The sequence below is a fragment of the Chiloscyllium punctatum genome, chromosome 35, assembly GCF_047496795.1.
Source record: "Chiloscyllium punctatum isolate Juve2018m chromosome 35, sChiPun1.3, whole genome shotgun sequence".
NCBI lineage: Eukaryota > Metazoa > Chordata > Chondrichthyes > Orectolobiformes > Hemiscylliidae > Chiloscyllium > Chiloscyllium punctatum.
The window spans coordinates 5,207,743-5,220,398 of NC_092773.1; the positions used below are offsets into that span (position 1 = coordinate 5,207,743).

Below are 12,656 nucleotides of genomic sequence, written 5' to 3' on the forward strand. Positions count from 1 at the left end.
AGAGAAGACAGCTCTTCAGACACCATGGTTGTCAGTCAACACAGGCCACAGTACAGCGACAAGCAGCCAATACATGGAGCTGTTCTCACACCATGCAGACTTGAGAGTTGTCACGGTTTTTTCATTGTCAGGAGGTCCAATTCCAATGCACTGTGGATGGACCTCAACCACAAGACTGCAGCTCATCACCATCTGCTCACCAGCAACTCGGGATGGGCAACAAATATCTTTCCAGTCACAGCTAACATCCAGGAATCAATTTGAAAAATGAACAGGTAAAACAAAGAGAATCTGAAACTCAACCAATTCTCAGTTTTATGTTTTGAGACCAAGCTAGCATTTCAGAGCTGAAGGGTCATCCAGACTTGAAACACTGGCTTGCTCTCTCTCACTGCGGATGCTGTCTGACCCACCGTAATCTCTAACATTTGTTGTTTTCAGTACAGATTCCAGCACCTGAAGGATTTTGTTCCTATTCTGTCAATTCTATGTTAACACTTACAACTGAACATCCATATCTACTCAATAAGAAATCAATTTGACAGCAATGTCACAGATTGGATGACTGCTGAATGGTGCACTGAGTCAATGGAACCCAACCTGCAGACACCACAGAACTGATTTCTGAACCACGTGTTGGTATTTTAATGGACAGGATTTTGACTACAAAGGGAAAATGGGTGAACAAGAGAGATGGAAAGTGATATTGTGAAGCATTAAACAATGGAAGTACTATGTAAGGACAGAGGATTGTATATTAAGAAATACACAAACACAAACTCAAACAGCTTAATGCTAGTTTTTAATTTGTGCTCTATCACATTTCCCCATCCTTATTCTCTCTCTTCATGGAGTCATACAACACACAAGAGGCCCTTGGATCCATCGAGTCTGAATTAGCCTATCTACATCAATCTTACTTTGCAGCACTTGGTCAATAGCCTTGAATGTTATGACATTTCAAGTGCTCATCATATACTTTTTAAAGCTTCTGAGGTTTCCTACCTCTGCTGCCCTTCAAGGCGGTGCTTTTCAGATTCTCATCACCCTCCGGTGAAAATTAATTTCAAACTCTCTCTAAACCTGTCCTTCACCTTGAAGTGTCCAATGTGCCTCTCAACCACCTTAACTAACTTATCCTGCTGCCAATAATGCAAACTAATGCTCATTATTGACTATCTCTGCCTCAGCTTCTAACTTATTTGAGGTCGTCATTCACAAAACATTGAAGGTAGCACCTCACATTGAGGGAAAACTTCACGTTATCTCCATTTGATTAGGAAGACGACAGAGCCTTGAAATAGCAGTTTAAATTATTTCTCCCAGCCTGATTGAGGCTTTAGAGATGTTACAGAAGAAACAGCTTGTTTCTGAACAAACACAAATAGGAAGGAGGATGAGAAGAATGGGGGATTCTAAAGACCATTGGCAACAGAACAATATGATACAAGTGCTTAAAATAGAGTCATTGAGAAATACAGCACGGAAACAGACCCTTCGGTCCAACTTGCCCATGCCGACCAGATATCCCACCCAATCTAGTCCCACCTGCTAGCACCCGGCCCATATCCCTCCAAACCCTTCCTATTCATATACCCATCCAGATGCCTTTTAAATGTTGCAATTGTACCAACCTCCACCACTTCCTCTGGCAGCTCATTCCATACATGTACCACCCTCTGTGTGAAAAGGTTGCCCCTTATGTCTCTTTAATATCCTTCCCCTCTCATCTATGCCCTCTAGTTCTGGGCTCCCTCACTCCAGGGAAAAAGACCTAAGGTCACCACTCAGCCTCCCTCTCTCCAGGGAAAATAGCTCTTGAGGATGATGAGGGTTTTGGCCTCGATTACCCTTTCGGGTAGTGAGTTGTTGAAAGGTTAAAATGCACAAACAGAAGACTGTCTCCAAAATTTGTGAACGAGAGGCCGCTAATACAAAATTAAATCTGAGAGACTTAAAATACAGGGTAGAAGTCTCCACAAAGAAAGCATGTTAATGGGCAATGGGGTTCACTTGCACAGGTAGATGCATAAATGATGCAAAACTGTTCAACACAAGCTTAGATGAAGACATGATGAGAAAGGAACTTAAAGAACACAGCAAGTATGATTTGGACTATTTCATTGTGACAAGGGATACTGACTGTTTGGGTTAAAGACCTGCTTCTGTGTTGTAGTTGTGTTTACACGAAGACAGAGAGGAGAGATAATTGGATGTCGCCATTCCAATGATGTCCCAAAAATGCAGCACCTTTTTTCATGCTAGATTGAATTATGTCCCTCTGTTCACATCTGATCCTTGCATCCCACCTGTGAGAAGGGCATCAGCATCTTGTCTCCTTTCAGCAATGTTTAAATGAGGTTTCTGTGAATGGAATTCATGGTCTCCCTCAAAAACGGGGTAAGTGGACAACACCCTTGGGCAATGTCTGAGTTGTCGACAACAGTGGGCAAAGCAATCTCTTGCAGTATATCTGCATGACTTATGCATACTCACGTTTATGAGAAAGCTGAGACAGCAGTGGCTGGGAGGATAACAAGGAGGGAATGCGTGGAGCTTGAAGCAGTGGCTGAGGCTGTGGCTTAGCTCCAAGGATGCCTTGCTTCTGACCAGACAACATATGCGATGGACTCTGCAAAGAAAATCACAGAAGTAGTCAGTATGAAGGAGGAACTTCAGGTCCCTGATATATAGAAAGCCTAATCCAGGAAGGTTTAGCAAGTGCCATGGAGTCTCAGTCAGCTATGGTGGGCAGTGATGAAGGATCTGATCCAGCTCAAATGGTTGGAAATCCAGTACCTCAGTCCTTTAGGAAGCACACCTGAGACCCCACAAAATGGAGGGCAGCCCATCAAGCCCAAATTGACAGGTTGTAGAGGGCCTTCCAGACTAGAGTGTTATAGGGTGATGGAGCCAGAGATTCCCTGCAGTAACTCTAATGATGTGAATGGGGTCAGAGATCATCGTCAGGTAACGTGGAGGGGAGTGGGGAACAAATGGACAGCAGTCCCAGGATCTCAGCTGGGGTGGAGGTTGGGCACAGTCAAGCCTCAGGAGAGTCTAGCAGCCTGTATAATGATGACACCACAGGAAGAGACACAGAGACAGCGAGAGAGAGACAGACAGACAGAGACAGCGAGAGAAAGAGACACAGCAACAGTGAAGGGGGTGGGGGGGGAAAGAGAAGAGACAGTGAGGGGCAGGGCACACGTGGGGGAGCGAGAGGTGGGAAGGGGAGAGAGAGAGAGGGAGAGAAAAAGACTCCGTGTCCAGAGAATAGTGTGTGACTGGCCACCAGTATCTCAAAGCACCTACTCTAGATATATACATTCCATTTTCCTATCCTGATCAGACAAAGTTGATTATATTGTAATTTGTCACCTCACAAAACACAGTTTGACATGGAACCAAAAGTGGACATGAGGTCAGGTGACCGAAAGCTTGGTTAAAGAATTAGCTTTAAAAAAATAAGGCACTTTTAATGGAGAGCTGCTGGGATGGTATGCCAGAGCGCAGGAGAGCTGGAGGCATGACGCCATTCGGAGAGAGGACTTAATGCACAAGTGGCCAGAATTCAAGGAGCATAGAGATCTGCGAAGGTTGACAGGCTGAAGCAGATGACAGAAATGGGGATTGGTGAAGCAATAGAGGGATTTGAAAACAAGGATAAGAATTTTATGATCAAAGCAATAATTGACAATTAATGAGTATAGGGATATCAAGTGAATTGGATCTGTGCTCAGTTCAGATACAGGCAGCAGAGTTTTGGATAAACTCCAGCAGAATGTAAAGACTAGCTAAGGGTGAATGGGAAGAGTAAAGTCCCAAGGAGGCTGAGCAATTCAGAGGCTGCAAAAATATTCTAAGTAAGGGTGATGACCTGGAATTTTGCAAGTGCAGTTCAGAGGTAAATTGGGGTATAGTGCTTTGCAAGATGCAGGAGGTGGTGGGTTGGATTTTGGAAAGAGGATGCGAATTATTAACACCAGGAAATGATCAGAAATGACCATATCAGTCAGAGTAGTGAGATAATTATAAATAACAAAATCAAGGCAGTGGCTGAAAATAAAGGAAGGGGATTTCCAGGCAATAAGACCGCAGATGACAGTAAACATGATATAAAACAGAAACTGATATCAGGACAGATTACAAAGATTAAGGCTGATCAAAGCAGAAATGCAATGCGTTGGACAAGGTGAAACATTCAAAAGAGAAGGAAGGATGTGCCAGATGAGTAAAAGCCAAAATATGATTTCCAAATGCCTTCCTTTTATTTATAGCTAGGCATTGCTAGCAAGAACCAGCTTTTATTAATCAAGGTTAAATTATATGAGCTGCCATGGTCAGATTTGAACCACTACCCCCAGGGAAAGGGGGGGGGGGGGGGGGTGGGAGAGAGAGAGAGCGAGAGCGAGAGAGCAAGAGAGAGAGAGAGCGAGCGAGAGAGATGGAGGTGTGGGAAGGGAAGCAGAAGGAAGGAAATGGGGCAGTGAGGGGGAAGCAAGAAAGATAGACGGGTGGGGGGAAACTGGAGAGGCAGACAAGGAGAGGGCGAGAGTGGGAGAGACAGAGACAAAGGGTAGGCGAGAGACAGAGACAAGTTGGAGGGAGTGCGTGAGGGATCGTTGGGGGCCGCGAGATAAAGGGGGGAAAGCAGATAGACAAAGATGGGGGAGAGAGATGGACAAAATGGGAGGGGAGAAAAGACAGAGAGACAGATGCACATTTAGGTAAACAGATGGACACACAAATCAAGAGACAGAGCAAGAACGAAGCTGGAAATTAGCTGAAAGAGAGTGAAATGTGAACAAACTCCAAGAGAAACTGATTTCACATCCCAGGAAAACCTGGGTCCCAATACTGAGGTGAAACTGTGCAGTTTGTCACAATGTGACGATGTGTTCCCGCCTGCACACTGCAATTTGAGAGAGAGAGAAAAAGATGGAGAGACACAGGGAGAAAAATGATGGAAGCGCGCACAAGTGTGCTCACAGAAAAAACGTCAGAGCAAGTTCACAGACGGGAAAGCGGGGAAGGGGGCTCAGAGAGGAAAAGCCTGCAGAGAAAAGGTCTTTGGGGGATGGGGAATTTTAGAAAATTCAGTATCATGCCCTGCCTCACTGCCTTCAGAGCTCTCTACATTGGGAAACTGAAGCAGCAAAGTACACTGATGTTGACAACCTGTCCTACACTTATTTTCTGGTTCCCTTACTACTACACTAAAGCCTGTACCTGCGTAGGCTGCACCTGGACTTTCAGTGCATTCCACTTCACTGAGTGACTGGGGTTGTAAACAGCTTTGACCAGCACTCGCTCCCCAGTCTGGGGTATCCGTCCCTTCACCACACTGCAACATAAAGACATAGAGATCAGAACTCTTCCACACGCTGCTCAAACTGCTCAGCACTGCCAGCACGTGTCACACACAATTCAGAGATACCTAGGACATTCCCAAGTGGGAATGGAACAGGAAGTGCTGGGAATACAGGTAGGAGGGCTTCTGGCACCTCACCAAAGTGGTTATTCCTCATGGGAATGATATGATGACAGAATGCATCACCAGCTGAGGTTAACTAATAATAAACTAGTTGTTACAATAAGGTGGAGCAGGATTTGAGGGAAATAAAATTCACCATTTTCACCCAGCAGCACTGGGGCAAATTGTGGTTGAGACCAGTGACCAAGCAACTGTCACCCACACAGCTCCATAGGAAATAATAATTCATGGAGAATTCAATCAGTGCACTCTCTATTGATTCGTGCATCACTTACTTCAGATGGAACAACACTTCATCATCAATGAACCCAAAGTAGTCGTGAAGACTCGTGACTACTCCCGTGAACACACGCTGCTTCTGCGACTGGCCCGCCTGCCCATGGCCCTGCCAACAGCAACATAACCAGTGTCATTATGATTACAAGGGACAGCAAAACCCCAGCAGGACCCCCTATTGGGACAGATACAATGTAATATCTTTCCTCAGCCAACCCACACCCTTGGTCTGTACAACACAATGGCACGACTCCACGTTTACCTTCCAATAGAAGCCTGCTGTCCAACTGGCAGCAAGATATTCAACTGCAAAAACATTTCCAACTGAGTCTGATCCTACTCTCACCCAACAACAGTAACCAGCTTGAAACTTAATCCAAGACATGATATCTCAAGGCAATGAATCCAACAAGACTCCAGGCAACATTTGTCTGTAATTCATGATCTGGACACTAAGTGTAGACCTCATAACCTGACGAGAGCTAGTACACGATTTGATAAACATTCAAAACTAAGTTTCGACACAAATCAAAGTAGGCACTGAATCGCGATCTGTGCAGCTCAGCTGATACATTAGGGCAAGGTCCTCAATGCACATGCAACTAAGTGTGTAGGATCCAAATCCACTGGTGGAACAGCTCATCAGTTCTTCGTGGTGTAATAACCAAGATTGATCCCTCAAGTAACATAACAACAAAATACCTGAATTCATTGTGTGTACCTTGTAGTGCACAAAGGATCTGTAAAAGGAGAGGCTACACTCATCAGCAAATAATTGGTTATGATGCTGTTTATGGTCTTGAGGACTTGACAGTGCAATTTTATTTCAACAACTTGCATTCACGCAAGGTTCCAAGGTGCTTCACACAGGAGGGTAACCAAATTAAATGTTACTAACTCACATCAAAGCACTTTAGCCTCAACAGGAAGCTAGAAAGTCGAGGGTTTTGTGGAGGAACTCTCTACTTGAGGCCAAGGCAACTGAAGGCTATTGGCTCTAAATGGTCAGCTAAAGGAAATGGGAATTAGTCAATCGGCCAGAACCGAAGAGCTCAGAGATTATGGATGATTCTAAGAGTCAGAAGTGGGTGGATGGGTGGGGTGGTAAGACAGAGAAAAAGAGAGAGAAATGGACACGGTCACAGAGGGATGTGAAGAAGAGCTTGAGAATTGTAAAACTGAGTTCCAAGACAGACAAAACAGGTCTGGATACACAGAACTTCACAAAGAATGAGAGACAGGGAACCTGTTAATACATCACTGAAATAGTTGAGGCTGAGGCAAATACCAGCAACAGATGAGCTAAGACCATCACAGCTCAAATATAATAATCTTGTTAGTCCTGCTTTAATGCAAGGATCATTAACTTGCAAACTATCGACACAGAGTTGCATGCTTCCAGTGAAATGGCTGACTACAAGGGTGGAATTCAGCATGCTTTAATCTGACAGTGGCAGTTGGCACATTGAGACCTACATCTTTGTGAAAATCAAACAGAAACCAGTCAAGTGAAGCGCATTCTGGCGAGGGAGTACGGTCAGACAGAGAAGGTGAAAGATTGCGAAGAGAAATGGCATAAGAGAATCTGTGGCGACGAGCTGTGTCTACTCCAGCCCAGTGTAAAATTCCTATCAGATAGCCACTGCATTCAGGGTCTGATGCTAAGGCTAGATGCCTGAAAAGGGAGGAATCCCATGACCCAAAACCAGCACCTCATCCCCTTGTTGAACACAAAAACCTGGAGAGAAAGGAAACACAATTGAAGCAGAAAATCATATCTTTTCACCCACTCAAAGACACAAAGGATCCTTCTGCATTTTATCTGCATGCAGTAAAACTGGGAGAACTCAGTAATTCCAGTGTCCGGGAGCCTGAACGGCTTCTGAAGTCATCCTGTGGCAGCAAAACAAATTTGTTCACAAAACAGACAGTATTCCCCAACATTACATAACCCACCTCTCCCATCCACCTCACAGTGACTATGGTTCCCTCCAATCCTATCTGTGCACAGAAATGACATTTCTCAACCTCCCATCCTTCCACTTTCCACGTCACTGTCAGTACAATGTCTCTCACCTGCAGCAAGGCCTGTTGTAAGGATGGTGGCCCAGGCCCCAGAAGCGACTGTTGCTGGCCGCCATGAACGCCTACAAGGAGGAACACAGGATTTTAATTCCAGTCACTGTCACAGAATTTTAAGACAAATATAAACAAGGGGCAGCACTGGTGTTGGGGTGTGAAGACATGGCTGCATCATTTCAGCATCCACCCTTAAATTTGCAATCTTACGGAACAGCATCCATTAGAACCTAGAGAGGAGGACAGGGTTATCTGGGCAGGCTGCAAGGTTGATAGTCATAATCAGATCAGCCATGACTTTCTCGAATGGTACAGCAGGATTGAGAGGCTAAGTGGCCTCCTCCTGTTGTTTTATGTCCCACAATAGCTACTTCAGGTCAGCACAGCACCTGGTATCCACAGCTTATGCCTCAAGTGTAAACACACTGAAGCAATCAGTTTGCCCAAGAGAACAGGACAAGATATTAGCGGCAAGAGTAGGAACCAGGAGTTTGGCTGTGACCACTAATACCTGGCCTGGGGGACATTAGCCAAGACAGTAGGACAGCACGGCACAGAAGCCAGAGTCAAACAGGAAGATGAATGACAAAACAAGGGGATGCAGCATGTCAGGGTGGACCCTGGGGGCTAAGTCAAAGCATGGAGAGCCTGGGACAGGGAGGGAAAGGAAAAGGAGCCTGGGACCAGAATCTGACAGGCATGGAGGACTCGGCAGCAAGTCAGGCTCAGGGTGAGACGTGAACGAGTAACTAAGAACTGGAGATCAAAATGGGCCAGTGATGCTGGATTGGAGAGAGATAATTTCCTGATTTAATGAATTAAAAATGCTACACAGTGCACTCTAGAGTCTATGTTAATATCAATCATACAGAGCAAGAGCAGATCACAGAAGCGCAAACTCACTAGCAATGACCTACCTGCTTTAGTCGCAGACTGAAACTGATTTCCCCACATTGATCTAGTAGAGTCTCTTCACCAACTAAGCACAGGATTTAATCCTTCAGAAGCTCGTGTTTAATTCAGCTAAAATTCACCTGGGTAACAGAAGGAATCAAAGACAAAAGTAAAACAAAGCACTGCTGATGCTAGAATCTAAAACCAACAAACACAGAAATTGATGGAGAAACTCAGCAGGTCTGGCAGCATCTGAAAGAGAGAAACAGAGTCAACATTTCAAGTTGAGACCCTTCTTCAGAACTGACAGCAGCTTCGAAAGGGTGGCATTGATGCCAATGATGACAGTGGTAGGGTGGGGTAGGGAGATCACTCAACCCAAAACATTATCGCTGATTTCTCTCGACAGATGGTGCCAGACCTGCTGAGATTTTCCACAAATTTCACAATTACCAGGATGTTGCCTGGGCTGAAGAAATTCAATTAAGAAAGAACCTGGACAGATTGGTTTCCTGAGGAAGGCCAGAGGAGATTGAGATGGGATATGAACGTGTAAACTTGAGAAGCATAGGTAGGGGAGACAAGAAAAAACCCTTCCTCTTGTCGGAGGAATCACTCACCACAGGCAGAGATTTAAACTAAGGGGTAGGACATTTCGAGGAGATGTGAGGAAAACCTTTTCCCCCCAGAGAGGAGTGAGAATCTGGACCTCACTGCCTGTAAGGGTGGGAGAGGCAGAAACTCTCATCATGTTTAAACAGTGTCAAGATGAGCACTTGCAAAGCCTAGCACACAAATCTAATGGTGAAATGCTGGACAATGAGATTAGAATCGTTCAGTGGTTAGTTTTGACCAGTGTGCACACAATAGACTGAAGGACCTTTTTTATGCTATAGATCTCTATAACTCTATAAAGGAACAGTGTATATCACAGAGAGAGGTACAAATGCAAAGTGAGATCAGTTAACCTAACCAAGAACCTAACAACACCTCTGACATTGCCTGTGTCAAACCCTGAATATCTCCATCAGATTTTTGTCAAAGATATCAGCAAAACAGCTCAATTGCCAGAATCAGGGCAGACAAGCTGCACAAGGACAAAGTGAGGACTGCAGATGCTGAAGATTAGAGTAGAGAGTGTGGTGCTTGGATGAGCCCTGATGAAGGGCTTGTGCCCAAAACCTCGACTTGCCTGCTCCTCAAATGCTACCTAACCTGCTGTACTTCTCCAGCACCACACTCTAGGCAAGCTGCACTGGTCAAATCAAACAGAGCAGAAACTTCAAATATCGCCACCTTGGAATAAGAACTTTCTGCTGTCAGCCCAACAGGGGTTGTGTGGGAAACAGGATCACTGGCACAGCCAGGAGGGCAGGTTTCAGTCTCAGTGTACACCCCAGCCTGCTGGCCATCCTGCTCCAACCTCTGGGGATAGGCTCAGCAAACAAGCCATCATCAGAGCCTCAGGTTATTCTGAACAAAATTCTTTTTGCTTCTCCTAGCAAGAGAAAAATCCTCTTGACGCCTTGAGCAGGACTGGACTTCAAAAACGATAGGTTTGAGAGAGTGGGGGGTCTCCCTGAAGATACAGAATAAGTTACAAATTAATATTTGGATTATGCCCAGTGCCACGCACCATTGAAAATATAGGAAGGAAGATAGTGAGGATTTAACATGTGGATTGAGGCATGGTAAAGATGGAAGGCTTCACATTACTCAACACAGGACAGTGAGTGTACACCTCAAAGAGACTGGGACCAATGTCCTTTCAGGAAAGTTCACTTGATTGGTGAAGAGGGGCTTAAACAAGATAAATCAGAGAATAAACAACCTAGAAGGAGGAATATGTGTTGAACAGTCAAGAGAAAGGAAGGAGGACATTTTAATACTGGAACAGATGGAGGAATACAAAAACAGGTTCTGATTGCACTTGTATAACTGGACAAAGTGTGCTGAATTCAGTTTATGAACTACAAGCACAAAAAGCAGAAAAAAATGGAAACAGGGTGAAACACAGTGAGGACTGGGAACTTCATATCTTAAGACAGAAAATGTTTCAAAAAGATAATTACGGTAGAAAAAGAAATGGGGTGGTAGCACTGATGAGGAAAGTCAGTATAATGTTGGAAACAGTGTGCCCTCAAAGGGCAAGGGCAGATCCATTTTGCTAGATTTCAGAAAGCAAGGAGGACCACACCACTGGGATCTTTGCTGGGCTTCGATTAATGAGAGGGAGAGAAATAAAGGAGCATTTCTGCAGGGAAATCAAAGACATGCACAAATGATACCTTCTGAGAAATTCAAAGAGGAATCAGTTTTTTTTGTGGATAGAAATGTTGTGCATGGTTGTTGGAAAGGAGGAGATGAGCATAAGATTATGCTTCTGTTTGAAGAGCTGGTGTAGGTATGACAGATCAAACGGTCTCCTTCTGCACCATAACAACTCCGAAATCCAGAATATTGGAAATCTTTGTCAGAGCAGCATTCAAGGGTAAGGAGAGCAACATTGCTGGATATAAAGGAAGACTGGAAGAGTTTCTTTAGATATATAAAGGGGAGAGAGGCAAAGGTGGACATTGGATCACTGGATAATGACTCCAGACAGATATTAGTGGGGAACAAGGAAATGGCTGAGGAACTGAGTCATAACTTTGTATCAGTCTTCACGTAATATCACACAAATTTAAGAGAGTGAGGGGGCAGAGCTGAGTATGGAGAAGGTGCTAGAAAAACTGAATGGCCTGAAGGTAGATAACTCACCTGGACCAGATGGACTACACCCAAGGTTCTTAGGGGGATAGCTGAAGAGATAGTGGCGATCTTAGAGATACTGGAGATAGTTAGTAGTGATCTTTCAGGAATTGCTAGAATCAGGTAAGGTCCCAGATGACTGGGAAATCGCTAATGTGGTTAAAAAGGGAGTATGGTAAAAGATGGAAAATTATAGACCGATTATCCTGACCTCAGCTGAGGGCAAGATTTTGCAATCCATTGTGAAGGATGAGATTTCTGAATACTTGCAAGTGCATGGTAAACTAGGGCATGGTCAGCATTGTTTCATCTTGGGGGGGGTGGTGGTGGTTAGAATTCCATCAGAATTCTTTTTTAAATTGCGAGAAAGTTAGACGAAGGAATGCCGATGGATGTTATCTATCTGGAATTGAAGAATGCCTTTGACAAGGCGCCGCACTGGAGGTTGCTTAATAAGATAAGGGCCCATGGTCAGAGGCAAGGTGCTCGCATGGATAGATAGCCTTGCAAAAAGCAGAGAATGGGGATAAAAGGGTCTTTCTCAGGATGGTAGCCATGACAAGTGGTGTTCCACAAGGCTCAGTGCTGGGACCACAACTTTTCACTTTATATATTAATGAACTAGGTAAAGGTACTGAGGTCATTCTGGCTAAGTTTGCAGACAATAGAATCAAAAGACAGGTAGAGGGACATGTCTTATTGAGTAGGTGGGGAGACTGCAAAAGGATTTGGACAGGTCAGGAGTCAAGGCAAAGACATGGGAGATGGAGTACAACATGGGAAAGTGAGAGGTCATGCACTTTGGTAGGAAGGATACAAGCACGACTACTTTCTAAATGGGGAGAAATTTCAGAAGTCTGAAGTGCAAAAAGACTTGGGACTTCTCGCCCAGTATTCTCTCAAGGTAAACTTGCAGGTTGAGTCTATAGTTAGGAAGGCAAATGCAACAATGGTATTTATTTTGAGAGGAATTGAATATAAAAGCAGGGATGGACTTCTGAGGCTCTGTAAGGATACAGTCAGATCACATTTGGAGTATTGTGCACAGTTTTGGGCCCCATATTTCAGAAGGATGTACTGGCCCTGGGGCCTATTCAGAGGAGGTTCACGAGAATGGTCCCAGAAACGAAAGCTTAACAGATAAGGAACATTTGCGGAC

At 44.6% G+C, this 12,656-nt stretch overlaps 1 protein-coding gene across 5 annotated transcripts in view; it reads right to left on the bottom strand.

Moving 5' to 3' along the window:
• Positions 1-12,656, bottom strand: part of LOC140459589 (cell division cycle and apoptosis regulator protein 1-like) — a 70,528-nt gene that overhangs the window by 54,882 nt on the left and 2,990 nt on the right. For 4 of the 5 annotated variants that reach the window (XM_072553839.1, XM_072553842.1, XM_072553840.1 and 1 more), the window contains exons 2-6: positions 8,770-8,886; positions 7,850-7,920; positions 5,773-5,882; positions 5,233-5,347; positions 2,497-2,632 (exon numbers count right to left, since the gene is read on the bottom strand). In XM_072553839.1, the coding sequence (XP_072409940.1) occupies positions 2,497-2,632; positions 5,233-5,347; positions 5,773-5,882; positions 7,850-7,920; positions 8,770-8,806 (469 nt within the window). In that variant the 5' untranslated portion in view covers positions 8,807-8,886. The remainder of the gene's footprint in view (positions 1-2,496; positions 2,633-5,232; positions 5,348-5,772; positions 5,883-7,849; positions 7,921-8,769; positions 8,887-12,656) is intronic. The other variant, XM_072553843.1, reaches the window with a different exon arrangement.